The sequence below is a fragment of the Neoarius graeffei genome, chromosome 27 (genome assembly GCF_027579695.1).
Source record: "Neoarius graeffei isolate fNeoGra1 chromosome 27, fNeoGra1.pri, whole genome shotgun sequence".
NCBI lineage: Eukaryota > Metazoa > Chordata > Actinopteri > Siluriformes > Ariidae > Neoarius > Neoarius graeffei.
Window position 1 is genome coordinate 52044452 of NC_083595.1, and position 21918 is coordinate 52066369.

At 38.7% G+C, this 21918-nt stretch overlaps 1 protein-coding gene across 3 annotated transcripts in view; it reads left to right on the forward strand.

Moving 5' to 3' along the window:
* The first annotated feature begins 2772 nt into the window (after window positions 1-2772).
* Window positions 2773-21918, forward strand: part of LOC132874759 (uncharacterized) — a 53568-nt gene continuing 34422 nt past the window's right edge. For 2 of the 3 annotated variants that reach the window (XM_060911154.1, XM_060911153.1), the window contains exons 1-5: window positions 2773-2842; window positions 2937-3115; window positions 7794-7991; window positions 10587-10801; window positions 10936-12224. In XM_060911154.1, coding sequence (XP_060767137.1) covers window positions 12215-12224 — 10 coding nt within the window. In that variant the 5' untranslated portion in view covers window positions 2773-2842; window positions 2937-3115; window positions 7794-7991; window positions 10587-10801; window positions 10936-12214. The remainder of the gene's footprint in view (window positions 2843-2936; window positions 3116-7793; window positions 7992-10586; window positions 10802-10935; window positions 12225-21918) is intronic. The other variant, XM_060911155.1, reaches the window with a different exon arrangement.

The following is a 21918-nucleotide window of genomic DNA, read 5'->3' on the forward strand; positions in this document are numbered from 1 at the left end:
TCGATTTAACTGCTAATCCTAGAGGTTCACATACTTTTTCCACTCACAGATATGTAATATTGGATCATTTTCCTCAATAAATAAATGATCAAGTATAATATTTTTTGTCTCATTTGTTTAACTGGGTTCTCTTTATCTACTTTTAGGACTTGTGTGAAAATCTGATGATGTTTTAGGTCATATTTATGTAGAAATATAGAAAATTCTAAAGGGTTCACAAACTTTCAAGCACCACTGTATGTTTGTGGAAATAAATAAATACATTATGTCCATACTGATGATTGACTGTTGTCATGGTAGCACCAATGGGCACAGAACTACTCTACCCATCAGCCCCAGCACATCATGTCTCACCAGTCATTCTCACCTGCATCTCCTTACAGTGCCCTCCACAATTATTGGCACCCCTGGTTAAGATGTGTTAAAAGCCTTAAACTAAATTCAATTTTTATTGCAGAAGCATAATCTCACACTGAAAATTGTAGAAAAATGTAACCCTTAACTCAAGTGAATTAAAAAAAAATCCCTGACTAAGAAATAATTATTTTTCATAAAATCGCCTGTTCCACAATTATTGGCACCCATAACAATTCCTAGAAAATAAATGTAATTGAAGCATTTCTGTCATTTCTACTGTAGTTTATAAAGTTGATCAGAGTATCCAGGAACCTTTAATTAGTAATTCATCACATCCTGTTTCCCTGGGGTATAAATATGATGTGACACAGAGGCCTATTTCTCTTATCCACTCTTCAACATGGGAAAGACAAGAAAACACACCATTCAAGTAAGGCAGATGTGTGTCAACCTTCACAAGTCAGGCAATGGCTACAAGAAAATAGCCACTCGCCTACACCTGCCCATATCTACAGTCAGAGGACTCATCAAGAAGTTTAAAACAACTGGAACAGTGGCAAACAAGCCTGGACGAGGATGCAAGTTTATCTTGCCACCACGCACAGTGAGGAGGATGGTAAGAGAAGTAAAAAGTTCTCCAAAGCTCACTGTTAGAGAATTGCATCAAAGAGTAGCATCTTGGGGTCACAAAGTCTCCATAACAACCATCAGGCGCTATCTACATGCCAACAAGCTGTTTGGGAGGCATGCACGGAAAAAGCCTTTTCTCACGTACAAGCATAAACGTAAACGTGTGGAGTTTGCTAAGCGGTACTGGGACTTCAACTGGGACCGTGTGCTTTGGTCAGATGAGACCAAGATAGAGCTTTTTGGCAACAAACACTCTAATACATCACAAAAGATGAGTATGCAGAAAAGCACCTCATGCCCACTGTGAAGTATGGGGGAGGATCGGTGATGCTGTGGGCCTGTTTCTCTTCCAAAGGCCCCGGGAACCTTGTTAGGGTGCATGGCATCATGAACTCTTTGAAATACCAGGACATTTTAAATCAAAATCTGGTGGCCTCTGCCCGAAAGCTGAAGACGGGTCATCACTGGGTCTTTCAGCAAGATAATGACCCTAAACATGTGGCCAAATCTACACAAAAATGGTTCACCAGACACAAAATTAAGCTCCTCCCATGGCCATCTCAGTCCCCAGACCTCAACCCAATTGAAAACCTGTGGGGTGAGCTGAAGAGGAGAGTGCATAGGAGAGGACCCAGGACTCTGGATGATTTAGAGAGATTGTGCACAGAGGAATGGACGAAGATCTCTCTCTGTATTCTCCCATCTTGTGAAATGTTATAGGAGAATATTAAGTGCTGTCTTGTTGGCAAAAGGGAGTTGTACAAAGGATTAACATCAGGGGTGCCAATAATTGTGGCACACATGATTTCATGTAAAAGAATTATTTCTTAATGTGGGATTTTTTTCCCACTGAATAAATGCACTTGAATTAAAGGTTGGATTTTCTCTTTTTTTTTCATTGTTGTACTATATTATTTAAAAAAAATTATTAGAAGTCTAAGAACATATCTTAACGAGGGGTGCCAATAATTGTGGAGGGCGCTGTATGCTTTGTTCACACCACCTTTTAAGTTCCAGTCTTTCAGTGTCTCACCATCAAGTTTATCATCTGTATGTTTTTTGCCTCGTATCTACAGTTCATGTTTATGGTTCTTGTTTTCACAGTTTTAGTTGTTTTGATTTTACTGCACGTCATAAATGATCTGCACTTGCATCCATCTCCAAATACCAAATAGTTTAATGGAATATCAGACTATCATGAACATGAGTATCATAAACACACTGTACCACTAAATATTCCATTTTATTTGCGTTATTATGAGAAAATCTAAATTCGTTGGTATTTTTGTTTCTTTGACACGTCACAGATGTAATATTTTAGCACCAGGAATGAAAATATTCATTCAGTTTTTCTGTCAGCTATTAAAAATGCACAGCTTTATATAGCTTTTATTGGAGAAAAAAACTATAGTGACTTTCTGTGGGTGAATTTACACAAAATTAAATGATGAAAAATATTATAACATAAATTATGATGTATTTAGCTTAACTCTCAGGGTAGTATGTCACACTGGGATTATACGGAACGTTGAGGTGGCGGCCTAAAGATTGCTTTTTCATAAAACAGAGAACAGGTAAAACATGTTCATGTTGTAACACTGAACAGTGAGAGGTGTGTATGCATTCCACTTTAAAGATCAAGCACAAAAATAACTCTTAAACAGAATTTTAAAGAGTTGTGTTCATTTAAAGGGATTCATCTGTGTATGAGAGCAATTTAATGTCGTGTTTTTATTCAGTAATCAGCAGTTGTGTAATCTGTAATGTGGATTAATTTACACAACTGTTACTTCATACACATACACTATTTTACACACTTTACAATTATGAAATGAATACACCTCTCTTCACATAAGTATAAAATTACATTATTATTATTATTATTATTATTATTATTATTATTATTATGCATTCGATTATTTCAGTGTTTACTAATTACATGATTGCAGCTTGATGTTCATGTGCTATGCCACCCCCATCAAGTCGTGGCTTTTGCTGATGTGCAAAGAAAAAAACAAAAACAAAACAAGAAACCAAAGCTGATGTTGGATTCACCTCAGTCAGAGGCACTGAAAAGCTGCTGCAAGTTTGGTCTCTTGTGATCCAGCTCCCTTCAAAATGGTTCAAGGTTTGTCAGTAATTTTATATTATTATAATTGGCTACACCTTTTATATTTTTGGCATTTTTGCTGCAGAAGAGATCAGACTGCAGGCATGTCCTTTATCTTAGATTTTGTTGTTTTCAGGATGTGGTTTTAACCTGCAGCCTGTTGCAAGAATTTCATATCTTATATGAATTATATTAAGGATATTTCCTTCACTAGATTCTCATGACTGGCTTTAAGTAAAATAGGGCTTGTCTTTTAGATAGTGTGGTGTGTTATTATTACAGCTGTGTAACGTGTTAGAAAGAAACAAGAAGGACAAAAAACACTTCCTGCTATGAAACTGAGAAAAATGTTTCTCTAACATTCAGATGCACTCGAGGTAGGTTTAGTTATACGTTATGAGTGGGAAATATGAACAGGGAAACAATTTGCAAATCAGTCTGTTTCCGAGCCTTATCATTACTATTATACTGAAGAGACATACACAGATCAGTCATAACATCAAAACCACTGACAGGTGAAGAAGTGAATAACATTGAGTATCTCATTACAATGGCACCTGTCAAGCGGTGGGATATATTAGGTAGCAAGAGAACAGTCAGTTCCTGAAGTTGATGTGTTGGAAGCAGGAAAAATGGGCAAGCTTAAGGATCTGAGTGACTTTCACAAGGGCCAAACTGTAATGGCTAGATGACTGGGTCTGAGCATCAATAAAATGGCACATCTTGTGGGGTGTTCCCAGTATGCACTGGTTAGTACCTACCAAAAGTGGTCCAAGGATCCAAAGGACAACCGGTGAACTGGAGATAGAGTCATGGGTGTCAAAGGCTCATTGATTCAAATGGGGCATGAAGACTAGCTCATATGGTCCAATCCCACAGAAGAGTTCCTGTAGCACAAACTGCTGAAAAAGTTAATACTGGCCAAAACAGAAAGGTGTCAGGATTAACTTTTTCAGCAGTTTGTGCTACAGTAGCTCTTCAGTGAGATTGGACCATATGGGCGACCCTTCGTGCCCCATGTGAATCAATGAGCATTCGACACCCATGACCCTGTCACCAGTTCCCCAGTTGTTTTTCCTTGGACCACTTTTGGACCACTTTTCCTTGGACCAATCATGACCATTTATAATATTCAAATAAATGTTAAACATAACATATTGGCATTCTGATTATATACAAATATATTATGATGTGATGCATATTATATTACAGTGTTGTGCTCAACATTGTGATGAAAGGGGGAGGGGTTTTAGAAGCGGCAATATGCTGCGTGTTATCAGGATGTTGTGTCATCATTGAGGCAATCTGCCGCTCTATTACATTTAGCCAACAAAATTCTACTTAATGTTAGTCCTCTACTTTAGACAGAATATAATATTACTATATAACTTATTATATTATTCAGTACGTACCTTAGGTCTCAAACATTCCTTAGGGACAAGGAATGTTGTCTGTTCCTTCTTTTCAGAAAAAACAGACAACAGGTAAAACATGTTCATGCAGGTTACACAGTTTGTCTGACGTGTGCACGCATTCCTCAACACAAATGCATACAGCCACAATTAGCATGAATTAGTGTGAATTAGCGTTAACGCACACACAGAACCATACGCAGTATGACGTGCAGTGAAATGCTTTTCATGATTATCCAGTGACATAAAACCAGAATTTATATAAACCAGAATTTACTTGCATGCAAGTCAAAAAAGAAAAATCTAAAACTATAATATTCATCCATTATCTACAGCACTTATCTGTCAGGGTCACAGGGAAGCTGGAGCCCATCTTGAGAGGAGAGGTACACCCTGAGCTGGCCACTAATCTATCACAGGGTGAACACAGATACAAACATCCACACCAAGTTAGGGTAGCCAGTTGAATGAATCTGCATGTCTTTGTTCTCTCTGAGAAAACTGGAGCACCCGGAGGAACCCCATGCAGACACGGGGAGAACATACAAACTCTGCTCAGCACCCTGTGTTTCACATAGTACACAAAACATCACTGAGTCATCAAAAAGGTGATCACCCATCAGTGGTGATGATTAAGGAGCTTTAAAAATACCATTTCTTAAAAAAGCATTCAAAGGAGTCACGATTTGGATAATTAGACAAATTTTCAGTGTCATGCTGGACGTGGACGTCCAGTTGTGTTGTTGTGCCCTTATAATGCCGTTTGAATGTCTGCTATTATAATCTCATCTCATCATCTCTAGCCGCTTTATCTCGTTCTACAGGGTCGCAGGTAAGCTGGAGCCTATCCCAGCTGACTACGGGCGAAAGGCGGGGTACACCCTGGACAAGTCGCCAGGTCATCACAGGGCTGACACATAGACACAGACAACCATTCACACTCACATTCACACCTACGGTCAATTTAGAGTCACCAGTTAACCTAACCTGCATGTCTTTGGACTGTGGGGGAAACCGGAGCACCCGGAGGAAACCCACGCGGACACGGGGAGAACATGCAAACTCCACACAGAAAGGCCCTCGCCGGCCACGGGGCTCGAACCCAGGACCTTCTTGCTGTGAGGCGACAGCGCTAACCACTACACCACCGTGCCACCCTGCTATTATAATTATTCTGTTATTAATAATCATTAGTACTTTTTTAAAGCAGACACACACTCACAACTGAGGTATGTGCGAGTCTTTTGGGTGTGTTTCAGGAGCTTTCCATTCACTCCTAATTCTCTGGAGCTCTACACCCTTGATTTTCTCAGACCTCATGGCTTACAGACAAAACTTTGATTATTTCTGATTAACAGTATTATGTACAGTGCCTGGGCAAAAAAAAAAAAAAGTTGCACACTCTAATGTTTTGCTGGATTGCATTTAGCTTTGATTATGTTACACCTTCGCTGTGGCATTGTTTTAAAAACCTTATGCAATGTTATTTATTTCTATCCAGAGTTGCATTAATTTTTTGCTGAGATCTTGTATTGATGAAGGGAGAGTCAAACCAGTTTGTAAAGTCTTCTCCGGCATCTCAAAGAATTTCAATGGGATGAAGGTTGTGATTCTGTAGTGGTTAATTCTGTGGTGTGAAAACGATTCCCTGAAACACTCTTTCACAATCTGAGCCCTAATTTTTTGCCCGTGCCATCAGGAAAGCAAAAATCCATTGATGTGATGATAACCTGGTCATGCAGTACATTCAGGCCATCAGTTGCCTTCATTTTATTGTCCCATAACGTTGCTGAGCCTCGACCTGACCAACTGAATCAATCCCAGATCATAACACTGCCTCCAGAGTCTTGTACAGTGGACACTATGTATGATGGATGCATCGCTTCATGTGCTTCTCTTCTTACCCTGACACACCCATTGCGCTGGAACAGGGTAAATCTGGACTCATCAGACCAAATAACCTTTTTCCATTGCTCCAGAGTCCAATCTTTATGCTTCCTAGCAAATTACAGCCTTTTCTTCTGATTAGTCTCACTAACAAGTGATGTTCTTATGGCCACACAGCGGTTTAGTCCTAATCGTGTGAGTTTTCATCACATTGTGAGTGCGGAAATGATCTTAATTTCACTAATAAACATAGCTGTGAGTTCTACTATCAGGTTTTTTTATGATTTGACTTCACTAAGCATTTAAGTAATCTCTGATCATGGTCAGTCATGATCAGATCTTTTTCCAACCACATTTTTTTTCCACAAAGTTGATGGTTCACCACTATTTTTCAGGTTTTAGTAATGCGTTGGACAGTTCTCAACCCAATTTCAGTCATTTCAGCAATCTCCTTAGCTGTTTTCTTTGCTTGATGCAGGCCAATAATTTGACCTTCTGAAAGGCAGTAACATCTTTTCCATGAGCACTGGATATGTCTTCTGACATGTGTGTTTAAGGAATGAGAAGCTACTCACTGCATCAGTTAGAGTTAAACATAGTTAGTTTTTTTTTTCTTTTTTATCAGACATCTAGTTTTTGGGTTTGTTTACCTGACATGTTTCGACGTGCGACTGTCGTCTTCCTCAGAGTGTCACCGGATGTTAATTGGTGACGCATCTTTTATCAGCTGATGTTTCTGAAGGCGTGGCCTTCCTGTCTGGTTTGACAGGTCGGTCACGCCTTATACTGTCTGTTCGTCCCCTGCAAGATGGCACTCCAGGTATGGGAGAGCATGTATGCTCCCTCATCCCGGTTGATGGTCCTCGGGCTTCGCTTACGGCTCTCCATGGCCTCCCTGATCCAGCGCTGATGTTTGTTATCTTCTGTGCAGATGACTCTGGCATTCCCCCAGTCCATAATATGATTTTCCCTTTTGCAGTGATCTGTTATAGCTGTCTGTATAGATGTCTGATAAAAAAGAAAAAAAAACTAACTATATTTAATATAAGACATAATGAACATAATCGAAAGATAGAGTTAAACATATTGTTGCCAACTGAAACACATTAATCCCTGCAGTAATTATCCAATCAAAAGCTCTTAATTATTTGCTTATTTAAATCAAAATGGTGATTTTTTTTTTTGGCTAGGTAGTGTACGATTTATTATGTTTTTAATGACATTTATTGTTTTCCCTCATATTTCTGTCTGTCTACACAGCAATTAATATAAAGTTTAAAATCTATTCAGGAGAAAAGGTTTGTTTGAGCTTCACTGTAGACTTTACTTTCAGCTAACTTTCAGTTCACTGTTGTACAGAAAGTTGTACTTCAGCTGTGTGTTGTTTTTTTCTCCAGCATCAAAAAAACTGGCGTTCTTCCAACTGGTACTTGGGAACACTATGAATATCCATCAAGAGATTTTAAGGCGGCTGAGGCAACGTCTTCAACTGACTCAAGCGAATGCAGAACACAACTCTGATGTCATCATTGCTTTTGTCCCAATTGTGTCTCGGGCAGGAACAGACATTGAAGCTGCTCTTAAGAAGATTCCAAGTAAGGAGTAATCTTTTAGTTAAATATAGCTATGTTCAAAATCACTTACTACTGTACAAGATTATATGTGTGGTGGCCTGGGAAAAGCCTTCACATGGTGAAATTTAATATTTTCTATGATATATAGTTCTGAAAGCTACAGACTTTTCTGAAATGAAATATGTTTCCATTTTGTATGTATCTCAACCAATAAAGGTAAACTAGCATTTTAAAGTGAAAAAAAAAGAAAATAGAGAACATTTCATTTAAAGATTTCATTCCCACTGCTGTGCAGGAACATCATGGACATTTTACCAGCTGGTACATGATTATATGCTGATTTATGTCTGCTTCACTACAGCACATAGCTATTCAATAATATTATCTCTGTAAGGAAAACACACTTACAGTAGTCAGCAAGGTTTAAGACATCTTTAGGCTGAATGACCGTTAACCATCAATTACAACCCCATTTCCAAAAAGTTGGGACACTGTGTAAAATGTAAATAAAAACAGAATGCAATGATTTGCAAATCTCATAAACCCATCTTTTATTCACAATAGAACACAGACAACATATCAAATGTTTAAACTGAGACATTTTGCTAATTCATGCAATATATTAGCTCATTTTGAATTTGATGGCAGCGACATGTCTCAAAAACGTTGGGACGAGGGCAACAAAAGGCTGGAAAAGGAAGTGGTATTAAAAAGAAACAGCTGGAGGAACATTTTGCAATTAATTAGGTTAATTGGCAACAGGTCAGTAGCATTATCGGGTATAAAAAGAGTATCTTAGAGAGGCAGAGTCTCTCAGACGCAAAGATGGACAGAGGTTCACCAATCTGCAGAAAACTGTGTCTACAAATTGTGGAACAATTTCAGAATAATATTCCTCAATGTAAAATTGTAAAGACTTTGAATATCTCATCATCTACAGTACATAATATATTCAAAAGATTCAGAGAATCTGGAGAAATCTCTGTGCACAAGGGACAAGGTCAAAAATCAATTGGATGCCATGATCTTTAGGCCCTCAGACAGTAATGCATTAAAAGCAGGCATGACTCTGTCATGGAAATCACTGCATGGGTTCAGGAACACTTCCAGAAATCATTATCTGTGAACATAGTTCGCTGTGCCATCCACAAATGCAGGTTCAAGCTCTATCATGCAAAGAGGAAGCCATATGTGAACATGATCCAGAAACGCCGCCATCTTCACTGGGCCAAAGCTCATTTAAAATGGACAAAGGCAAAGTGGAAAACTCTTCTTTGGTCAGACAAATCGAAATTTTACTTTTTTTTTGGAAACCACAGACGCCGCATCCTCCAGACTAAAGAGGAGAGGGATCATCCGCCTTGTTATCAGCGCTCAGTTCAAAAGCCTGCATATCTGATTGTATGGGGGTGCATTAGTGCCTATGGCATGAGCTAGCTTGCACATCTGGAAAGGCACCATCAATGCTGAAAGGTATCCATAGGTTTTAGAGCAACATATGCTCCCATCCAGATGACGTCTTTTTCCGAGAAGGCCTTGCATATTACAGCAAGACAATGCTAAACTGCATACTGTATCTATTACAACAGCATGGCTTCATAGGAGAAGAGTATGGGTGCTAAACTGGCTTGCCTGCAGTCCAGACCTTTCACCAATTGAAAACATTTGGCACATCATGAAATGAAAAAAACAACAGAGAAGACCCAGGACTGTTAACCAGCTAGAATCCTATATCAGGCAAGAATGAGACAACATTCCTCTCCCAAAACTCCAGCAATTGGTCTCCTCAGTTCCCAGACATTTACGGACTGTTGTTAAAAGAGGAGAGGATGCTACACAGTGGTAAACATGGCCCTGTTCCAACTTTTTAGAGATGTGTTGCTGCCATCAAACTCAAAATTATCTTTTTTCTTCAAATGGTACATTTTCTCAGTTTAAACATTTGATATGTTGTCTATGTTCTATTGTGAAAAATATATGGGTTTATGAGATTTGCAAATCATTGCATTCTATTTTTATTTACATTTTACCCAGTGTCCCAACCTTTTTGGAACTGGGATTGTAAAAAGTAAATACAAACATTTTCATGGCTTTTTGGTAAAAATATATGTATGATTTCTTAAAACTGAGGTGTGAAAGTATTTTATAGGCAGAAAAAGCCTATTTACAGTGGCAGAGACAACTCATGGATTTTCTGTTGCTGACATATAAATGCCAAAATAAAATACCAGTACAGCCAGCATGGTCTCCTAGTCTCCATCAGTGATATAAAATCTAACATACTATTAATTATGATAGTACAGTGTACAATGATATTTTTAATTTTGAAACACATTGTAATTTGGTGCTTAGATGGTGTACTTCCCTTAAACTCATTATCTGTACTCACTACAGCAGTACACTGTAGAAGACAAATATTAGTTTTATAATTTAAAAATGAAAAAGGAAATTGGAATAGAGTAAAAATAGAAACCTGAAAACTGAAATATATAGAAAATTGATTATAGTTGCCTTTGAACATTGGCCCATTCCTCTTTCTTTTTGAGATAAACAGTCCTTCATCCATGGTGTCCTTTATTAACACAATGATGTCCTGTTTATCTCTCATTCTCCCAGCTGGTCGGCCTGTTGTTCTCATGGTGCTCCACTTCACATTTGATGAGAATCATGTTACTTCACAGAGCAACCTGATCATAAACAGGGATGATGTGTTTGCTGTGGACTTGCTCTGTTATGAAGACCTGGGGCTGCTCAGATCCCTTCGCAATGATGAGGCACTGAAAGCCGTCACTGATCATCTGATCTCTCTTGGAGGTTCACCCAATACCCAGGTAGACACAGACAACAGCATTTATTTACCAATTATCCAGAAACTGTCATCATTACATTTTCATTTTTTTACAAAGCTATAAGCATATATAATTCATTTATAACTCTTGTGTCTCGATGTCTTTTTTCCCAACAGCTTGGAACAACCAGCTCACAAAGACCATGTAGTCGCTTGCTATTCACCATCTGTATAATTTTCATTTTTCTTATTGTAGCAGTATTGATATCAGCTAGCATTTTCAGTTACATATGGAAATGGCCAACTCACATTGTACCCACACCCCAACCTAATATTACCATAAACATTACAACAATACACTGAATTGATTTCTGTCAGTTAGCTACAGTCTAAACTGATCCAGTCAAAATGTTTCTGAATAAGTAGGGGACTATTTTTGACAAGTAGTGTGCACTCATTAAACAATTCTAATATAATAACATAATAATTTCTTGTACACACTATCCATCAGTGTTCTTAGCTTTACAGCGATGGTTAAATTTAATGTACATTAAAAAGTAAAGGGCAAATCAAAGACAAGAGAATGATAATATGCAAGTATTTGATTGCAGGTGTATATAAAGGGCTTATGAAGTCTTTCTGCCTCTAATCTGCAGTATTTCACACACTAAGGCTAAAATGTCATGAATGATTGTAACTATGTGCATGTAACTGAACTGTTTAACAAAATATAGCTCTAATACTACTGTATGCATCTCTGTATGAAGAGGAATTCATGAAATATGCCTGAGAATACATTACTGATTTTTATTAGATGAGAATTCCTTGACTCACAAAGCAGTAGACAAATGTGCAAATAGATTTATTCATAATTTACTCATATAGGCATGAAAAATTAATGCAACACTTTTACTGTCTTCAATATAGTTGCGAATGGATCCCAAAAAGAGTCGATTCCCTATTAGGCTTTGGGAATCAAAAGCCGACTCTGAATTATTTATTGAATCGAATAAAATACACTATTTTAATCCTGGCGAGTTACAGTAAGTGGAGTTGAGTTGATGTGTCGTTTAAGAATGAGTCATGAGTCGGCTCTTTGAATCGGCTCTTTGAGTCGGCTTTTTAGGTGAACGTGAGCTCATCCGGACAAGGAGTCGACTCAGAGATCTGAAGAGCCGATTAGATGATTCAGTAGCTGAGAAATAACAGTTGAAAGCCATTTGAGTGCGAAATAATGAGAATAAAAGGCTTGAAGGGCTTATGATAATATTTCAGAAAGTAAGTGATGAGAAATGTAGCCGAATATGAGTAATGGAATAAAAATAAAAGAAGAGGGTAGGCGGGTCTGCTGAGTCACATGAGTCGAGTGATGTGTCAAATCGAAGGTGAACTTGATTGTCGAAACGAAAACAAACGCTGAAAATCTGTCCACTGCACCTTTCTGACTTTGTTCAAGATGCTGCAAGGTTTGTTAATCTGTTTTTCTTGTTATTAATAGTAGACCTATGCTACATGTGACAAACTGTACAGTATAAATTCGGATATGTCTATTAATAGCTCCTGGTCCACCCCTCCAGATAGGCTTAATGATTATTCTAGTAGCATGTGAAACATATCTAGATGATTGTAAATGCTGTTTTAATATTACACATTTGAGACGCTGAAGTTGTGCTTTCAGTTATTCTCTCTGGTGTGTTCTGTAATATTAATAAATGACAGGTTTGGTGAATGCTTGATACACATAAATATAACAATTATTGTGATTATCTTGGATTTAAAGAGATTTTCTCATGTCATTTCTTCCACTGACCATTTTTTGTTAGTAACCTGGGTAGCTTTATGCAGAACACTAGTATAAGAACAAAAAGAAAAGGTCTGAAATATAGTTTAATATTGTATAGTACAGTTTGTATAGTCGTGTATATCGAGCTGATCATTGCAATTCAGTAATTTATGACAAATCCAAGTGAACAATCAAATGTACAGCTGGTGTAATAAACATCTCTTAAATGAAATAAATGAATAAATCAGATTTGCGCTGCATGTTCAATGAAGTCATTTTTTGCTGTTTTTATGCAGCTATGATGAGAAAATTGGTTGCAGCATAAAGGCTTTTGTTAAAACATATTCAATCCCCTATAGTTAGGATTATCTTTATTTAAATTAAAAAAATATATACATATAGGGTTATATATGCTTACTTTTACAGCATTTGACAGAGTTGTTTTTTTTTCTTTCTTTTTTAACATGACTTGAAAACCATGTCCATATGCCAGTGCAGACCAGCCCTACTCCTGCTCCTAAAAATAAAAAGTACAAATAAGATAAAGGGCTGCCAAATAACAGGATTTAGTGCTAATGGACTAAGAAGTACAGTAATTCTTGTTTTTAATGTTCATGAGTAATGTTTGCTGTGTTTATGGTCATGGTCTTCAGTCTATATTTAAAGACAGGAAGCGTGTAAAGTTGTTCAGACATCCAAGGGAAGATTCATTCTATAACTTGGGCACCAGGACAGAAATTAAACTTGATACTTGTGGTCAGGGGCGCCGCCAGGGGGGGAAAGTTAGGACGATTCTAAGGGCCTGACACTAACAGGGGGGCCTGTGAGGGATATTAATATTATTTTAATAGTATTGCCTTGTATAGGTTTTTGAAATAAAATATTTCATTTCATCTATTATAATATGCAAATTATACATGGTTATGATTTGCTATAACATTTTCCTTGAATTATTTATGATATTGTCATTTCACCCCTCCACCCTTTTTACTAATGGTACAGTCTGATTCTGGGCGCGGGACACGTGAAATGTGTCGCTCCGTGCATGCGCAGAGCTGTTAGCGCAGCAACTGGCAGTTTTTCTATGTGCGCAACAGAGGTGAACATTCCAGAAGTTGCTAAGCAGGAGCAGGTGTGATGAATTATGAAGTCCGGATATCACACTGTGTGTGAAAAAAAAATCACCTTTTTTCATAGGTCTCTTTATTGTATAATTAAGTCTAGGTGTTTTGCCACTGTTCATGTGTGGATTTGTTGATATTGTTAAGTATTTAACTTTAATATTTTGCACATTAGCTGTGGTCATATATATCATTGCTATTGTTCATGTGTGGATTTATTGATACTGTTGCTAAGTATTTAACTTGAATATTTGAACATTTGCTGTGTTTTCTAATAAATGTGCGATGCCTAAAAGAAACCAAAAACACTGGATTTCTTGCAGTGCACTATGTAATTGTATCAAAAAACTAGTGTAGTTATTCATCAAGGCATACATTTGATCACATAGTCAATAAATGGAGGAAATAAAGGAATATATTTTGTAATCCTGATTATTGATGATGTTTGCTGGAGGGCTCTGGAGTCTCCATAATGTGCATACAGAATGTTATAAATCCATACTGATACAGTGATGCATGCAATTTCTCTCAACACAAACATTTGGATTGAATGAACTCCATAAGCTACTGAGTAGCCTAATAATAGTTGCTAAAAATATATATATATATATATATATATATATATATATATATATATATATATATATCTTCCATAATATATATCATAATAGTTGCTAATAAAAAAAAAAAAAAAAATATATATATATATATATATATATATATATATATATATATATATCTTCCATAATATATATCATGGAATTTTCATTTTAAGGCAACAGTCTATTCAGTCTAATTCTGACAGTTCTGCATTTAAAATGTTCATATACCAAATAATTGTATCACCTAAACTTGCTAGGTAGCTGATCACATGCATAGTAAAGTAGAAGTGCCAGCCAAAAACAGACTTCAAATACAGTTGCTTGAGCTTGAAAATTTTACCGGGGGGCCCTAAATTGTAATCTTTCATAGGGCCCAAGATTTCTAGCGGCGCCCCTGCTTGTGGTCCTGGTGCCTTGAAAGGTATTTGGTCAAGCTGAGCCAGCATTCTGACTTGATCTGCTTGAGGTGTTGGTGTGGGATTTGACCATTGCCATGAGGGATTTATTTGTGGCTATTTGGTTGCCCAACACTGGAGGGCTGTAAAAAAAAAAAAAAAAAAAACAAATATATATATATATAAAAGTTGTGTTCCATTATCAATTTTGATATTATTACTGACAGAGTTCCTGGAGAATTAGAGCAATTAAAATATTAATATTTAGGTTTCTCATGAGAGTGATTTTTGTTAGTGGAGTGCTACGGTACGTTGGTTCTCCAATTGTTCAAGACACGCAACTGTGAGAAATGTTTATTTTACAGGGCGTTTGTGTATTTTAACAGGGCAGTGACTGTACACAGCAAATTCCCCAATGTTGAATTAACACTTTCAGAGTTCATTTGTATCCAATTGGACACATAAACACAGTAGGGTGTTAAATCAACACTCTGGGTGTTAATTCAACACTGGGGAATTTGCTGTGTATGTTTTAAATAAACAGTATACTTATGATTAGACTTATCTGGTATCATCATGTGGGATTTTGCTGGTTGTGGGAGAAACGGAGGTGAACTTTGATACTAAATCCACAAAATCTACAGTTGGTGTGTGTGTGTGTGTGTGGTTGTGGCTACTGCTAAATGGTGTGTTGTACTGTATATCACCATGAGTGAAACTGGTGTTTGAGTCTGTTAGCAGTCTTTAGGGAAAATCTCAAGGAAGACAGTAGCATAAACACCACAACGATTCTGAAAGGCTTGTACTCAGTCTCCCTCCAAAATGCTTCGCAGTTTGTTCACGTGTTTCTTTTAGCTTTGGCATAAGACAGATCATCAGACTCCAGACATGGTTAATTCATCAATTTTAGACTTTTGTGTACCATATATTCAGGATATACTCAGGATTATTTGGCTTGTAAGCCAGTGTGCTTTGTGTGACATAATGATTTCAGTTCCTTTATGGAATGCAATATACCCACATTCAGACCACAAAGCAGATTTATAAAAACGAAATCCAGAACTGAATTCAAGACATGAATTTCAGCAACATTCACCTGCTGGGCTAATGGACATTGTGTTGTTACTTACAGGCATTTTATAACAGAAGTTCTCATTTCATGATCCAGGATATGAAATTGTATTTGTGCCAAAATATAACACAAAAGCAATTCGATGTGCTGCACTTTATATTACAATGTTATGCTCAACTGGCGATGGTGGTGGTGCGTGGGGGGGGGGGGGGGGGGGGGGGAGTTTGGAAGTGGCAATATGCTGTGTGTTATCAAGATTTTGTGCCATCATTGAGGCAATCTGCTGCTCTATTACATTAAGCAGACAGAATTCCACTTAACGTTAGTCCTCTACTTTAGACAGGATGTAATATTACTGTATAACATATTATATTATTCAGTATGTACCTTAGGTCTCAGTGAAATATGGAAAACTGATATTTTAAGATGCAAACATTAAGGTGGCGGCCTAAAGGTTCCTTTTGTTTCAGTAACAAAACAGACAACAGGTAAAACATGTTCATTCAGGTTACGCAGTTTGTCTGAGGTGTGCACGCATTCCTCAACACAAGTCTCTGTAGGATGGTTCACATTCAAATTTAAGTTATATTACTCACACATGTAACCATACGCAGTACGACGTGCAGTGAAATGCTTTTTAACGACTGTTCAGTGACATAAAAACAGAATTTACTTGCATACAAGTCGCAAAAAGAAAAATCTAAAACTATAATATCCATCGATTATCTGTAGCACTTGTCTGTTAGGGTTACGTGGGAAGCTGGAGCCCATCTCGAGAGGAGACGTACACCTTGAGCAGGTCACTAATCTATCACAGGGATAACACACAGCGAGACAAACATTGATTCACACTCATTTACATCTATGGGCAATTTAGAGTAGTCAGTTGGCCAAATCCACGTGTCTTTGGACTGTTGGAGGAAACCAGAGCACCCAGAGGAAACCCACGCAGGCACAGGGATTACAAGCAAACTCCACACAGAACGGCTCCAGCCGGGTTTGAGGTTAAATCCTGAACCTTCTTGTTGTGAGGCGACAGTGATAAATCACTGCACCACTGTGCCGCCCTAAAACTATAATATAAAAAAAAAAAACATAGATGGCAGAAAATGTATGGAATATACTGTATGTGGAATAAAATGCAGATATGTGCAGCTGTACCGTATGTGCAATACAATGCTGTGCAGCATCAGGCTGAGGTAATTGAACTGAAATAGCTAGCAAATATTTACAAAAAGGGTGGCACAGTGGTGTAGTGGTTAGCGCTGTCACCTCACAGCAAGAAGTTTCTGGGTTCAAGCCCAGTGGCCGACAGGGGCCGTTCTGTGCGGAGTTTGCATGTTCTCCCCGTGTCCGCGTGGGTTTCCTCTGGGTGCTCTGGTTTCCCCCACAGTCCAAAGACATGCAGGTTAGGATAACTGGTGACTCTAAATTGACCGTAGGTGTGAATGTGAGTGTGAATGGTTGTTTGTTTCTATATGTCAGCCCTGCAATGACCTGGCGACTTGTCCAGGGTGAACCCCGCCTTTCGCCCGTAGTCAGCTGGGATAGGCTCCAGCTTGCCTGCGACCCTGCACAGGATAAGCGGCTACAGATAATGGATGGATATTAACAAATATAGGGTAATACATATATATTAACGGCAATGTAGGGTGTGTTAGTGATGTGCAAACAAATCCAAAGTGTAGTTCTAGGTGTCCTGGTTGAGGGCCCAAATAACGTGTGGGAAGAAGCTTCTCTTCATTCTCTGTGTTGATCTTCAGGGACTGGAAGCACTTCTGTGACTGCAACAGACGGAAAAGTTCATTGCCTAGATGTCTGAGGTCCTTCACTATCTTTCTGGTGTTGATCCAGCACTGCTTCCTGTACTGCAGATACACTGCAAGTCAGGGAGCTCAGCGTAGATGCTGTGCTCAGCAGATCGCAAAAAGCATTAATGTCATGTTAGCTGGCAAACTTTCTTAACTAAATGAAAAGTAGTACCCAACACAGGTTCATCTAGAATATAGATTGGCATGAATAAAATTTATTTAACTAATAAAAATTGTTCTTACCAGCAGACAGAATGGATCCTCAGTGCTGTAGGTGGTGCAATTCGGGAATGAGAGCAAGCTGCAGTTGAGCAATTCCAGCGTTATGGATGCGACACTTGAACTCAAAATGGCAACAAATGACCCAGTGCATGTTTTATTGTCTCCCAGTATTTAAACAGGTGTTGCACATTTTAAGGCCGTACCATACTGGAGAAGTGATAGAACAAGAACAATTCCCATAGTACATCTAGGGCATGCCAGAAAATGCCAATAAAAGATGCGTTATGGATGTGACAGAAAAAGTATCACTTTTCTTGGGTGACTGTACATTTTTATCAAACTCTGTGAAATTGTAAACCTAATGTCGAAATGGAGATATCCATTTGATAGAGGGGTCCAAGGTGAATATTAAAAAATCTTTGTTTAAAATACAGGGAGTGCAGAATTATTAGGCAAATGAGTATGTTGACCACATTACCCTCTCTATGCATGTTGGCCTACTCCAAGCTGCATAGGCTTGAAAGCCTCCTACCAATTAAGCATACCAGGTGATGTGCATCTCTGTAATGAAAAGGGGTGTGGTCTAATGACATCAACACCCTATATCAGGTGTGCAAAATTATTAGGCAACTTCCTTTCCTTTGGCAAAATGGGTCAGAAGAGGGATTTGACGGACTCAGAAAAGTCAAAAATAGTGACATATATTGCAAAGGGATGGAGCACTCTTAAAATTGCCCAGCTTTTGAAGCGTGACCATCGAACAATCAAGCGCTTCATTCAAAATAGTCAACAGGGTCGCAAGAAGCGCGTTGAAAAAAAAAGGCGCAAACTAACTGCCCGTGAACTGAGGAAAGTCAAGCGTGAAGCTGCCAAGATGCCACTCGCCACCAGTTTTGCCATATTTCAGAGCTGCAACATCACTGGAGTGTCAAAAAGCACAAGGTGTGCAATACTCAGGGACACGGCCAAGGTAACAAAGGCTGAAAAACGACCACCACTGAACAAGACACACAAGATGAAACGTCAAGACTGGGCCAAGAAGTATCACAAGACTGATTTTTCTAAGGTCTTATGGACAGATGAAATGAGAGTGAGTCTTGATGGGCCAGATGGATGGGCTCGTGACTGGATCAGCAAAGGGCAGAGAGCTCCAGTCCGACTCAGACGCCAGCAAGGTGGAGGTGGGGTACTGGTATGGGCTGGTATCATCAAAGATGAGCTTGTGGGACCTTTTCGGGTTGAGGATGGCGTCAAGCTCAACTCCCAGGCCTATTGTCAGTTTTTGGAAGACACCTTCTTCAAGCAGTGGTACAGGAAGAAGTCAGCATCCTTCAAGAAAAACATGATTTTCATGCAGGACAATGCTCCATCACACGCATCCAAGTACTCCACAGCATGGCTGGCCAGAAAGGGTCTAAAGGAAGAAAGATTAATGACGTGGCCTCCTTGTTCACCTGATCTGAACCCCATAGAAAACCTGTGGTCCCTGATCAAATGTGAGATCTACAAGGAGGGGAAACAGTACACATCTCTGAACAGTGTCTGGGAGGCTGTGGTTGCTGCTGCACGCAATGTTGATCGCAAACAGATCAAAACACTGACCGAATCCATGGATGGCAGGCTTTTGAGTGTCCTTGTTAAGAAAGGCGGCTATATTAGTCACTGATTTTTTTGTTTGTTTGTTTTTGAATGCCAGCAATGTATATTAGTGAATGTTGAGTTGTTATATTGGTTTCCCTGGTGAAAATAAATGAGTGAAATGGGTATATGTTTGTTTTTTGTTAAGTTGCCTAATAATTATGCACAGTTATAGTCACCTGCACACACAGATATCCTCCTAAGATAGCTAAAACTAAGAAAGCCCTACTCCAACTTCCAAAAATACTCAGCTTTGATATTTATGAGTCTTTTGGGTTCATCAAGAACATAGTTGTTTTTCAATAATAAAACTAATCCTCAAAAATACAACTTGCCTAATAATTCTGCACTCCCTGTATTTTGGATTTCATGCAGAGTTTCGGAAGGAAAAGTCAGCGTTATGGATGTGACGAAATTCCGTTATGGATGTGACGCGTCTGAAATAGACATGGCATATGTTTAGAAAAATCAGCAATTTAACCACCATAACCCTTTGAAAAAGTCTAAATAGCAGCTAAAACTATCAAAGTTCTTAAATAATATTTAGGATGGCTATTGTTTTGCTGTTTTGTGGATTTTAGCATACATTTCTGTGGCTTGTGGCAATAATATAGAATTGTACATGATCAAAGTTGATTTTAGCTTGGGTTTTACATTATAAGAAAGAAAGACTGACAGTGACATATTAGGTTGGTTACAAACTGGTTCAACTTATTCACATCTGTAAAATACAGGCCTAGGTGATATCTCTGGGAGTGGTTTTGATGTTTTACATGTTGCTTTATTTTTGCATGGTGAGGTTGACATTTGCATGGAATTGCCCAGTTATAGTAATGTGTGTCATGGCACCAAGAGATTCATAAACCAGTTGGAGCATGCTACTTTAAAAAAAATACAAGTGCAAAAATTGTATTTTAGTGAAGACAGGAGAAGAAAAAGATGTTGATCATCATATCAGGTGCATGCTGTGTGAAGAAAAACATACATCAGACTCATAGACTACACTACTTTTCCAAGATGGCAGCACTCTGTTTGTCTCGTCCGACCTGCTGTTAAATTTGTTTGCATTGTTGTCTCGTCTGTCTAAATGTTATATGTTTTTACATTTTGCGCGACACTCAAAATCACAATTTTAAGTTTTAAGTTTTAAGTGTGGATAAAATCATACCTGCTTTGATAGACTTTTAGTTACCTGCAACCTGCTGCGTTGGGAGAAGCTAAGGCTAAAATCTAAGGCTACCTGTAGCACTATACTGGGCCGCCAACATTAATCAACACGTACTCCTTGTCGGTAATTCGGTGATTGGAAAGTCGCTGTTGTTCCCTGAAGGTCTTCCTGGATTACAAACTTGTGGAGCTCGGGGATTACCGTGACTGTGAGGGCAGCTGCAGCTCAGGTTGGTGATTTTCACCTTTTTTCCTGGGCTTGTGGGCTGTCTGCCTGTTGAGCTGCATCAGGTCATCAGCACCAGTCGGTTACTCGCTCCGGAAAGCGAACGACAACCGATTGGAAAGTCGTAGTTGTTGGATACTGGGCTTGCTGGGGCCCATGGGTTATCGTGGCAGCGGGACACTTGCAGTTAAGGTTGGTGATTTTCTGCCTCATCTGAACTCTCCAGCTGCGTATTTCCCACGTTCTCGCACTGCTGTTGGCTTTGTCTGCTGTCTCCTCCTCCGCAGAGAGGAGGGGGGTGTCTGTACGACTTCCATAACATCACGGCACGAGCATCATGAAGGTACTGTTTTTTTGTGCAGTTATCCACATTTTTGGGCTATGGGACTCTTCAGGGAATTCAGAAGGCAACGCAATTGTCTTGATGCATCTCCACATGCATCTCCCATCAAAACACACGGACACCCTGTTTATATCTTGGGTGGCTAGTCTTACGACATTGGATATTGTGCCAAAGATCTCATTCATCTTTGCTATTATGCCTGAAAGCATAGCCTTTCCATCCAAGTCTGTATCGTACTCTCCAAACAAACAGTGTAGTCCCCCATTAAAAAATCTAAGGCAACGATTTCTGGTGATGTTGTTGCTTTTATTGGCCGGAATAAATCCAAATCCTGGCCCTGCTGAAACTGTTCTTACTCCTCTGGAATTTTCAAGTCGGTCAGGCCTGGGGATTGTGCATTTAAATGTTCGCAGTTTATTGCCAAAATTGGACCAAGTACAAATTTGGGCCAACACGACCAAAGCAGATATCTTGGTTATCTCCGAGACGTGGCTTAAAAAATCCATATCAAATCACGATATTGCCTTGGAAGGGTATAACGTATTCCGAACTGATCGTAAAAGTAAAGGGGGCGGGGTTGCATTGTATATTAAGTCAAACTTACACACATCTGTTCTTAAATCAGTTTCTCTTCCTAAACAGTTTGAATTGTTGGCTATTGATCTGGAATATGGAAAGGACTGTCACTTGTGTCTAGTCTGCTGCTATAGACCACCTGCAGCTATTAGTGATGCTCTATCCTCATTATCGGCTGTCCTAACTGACTTACTGACCAAGGAT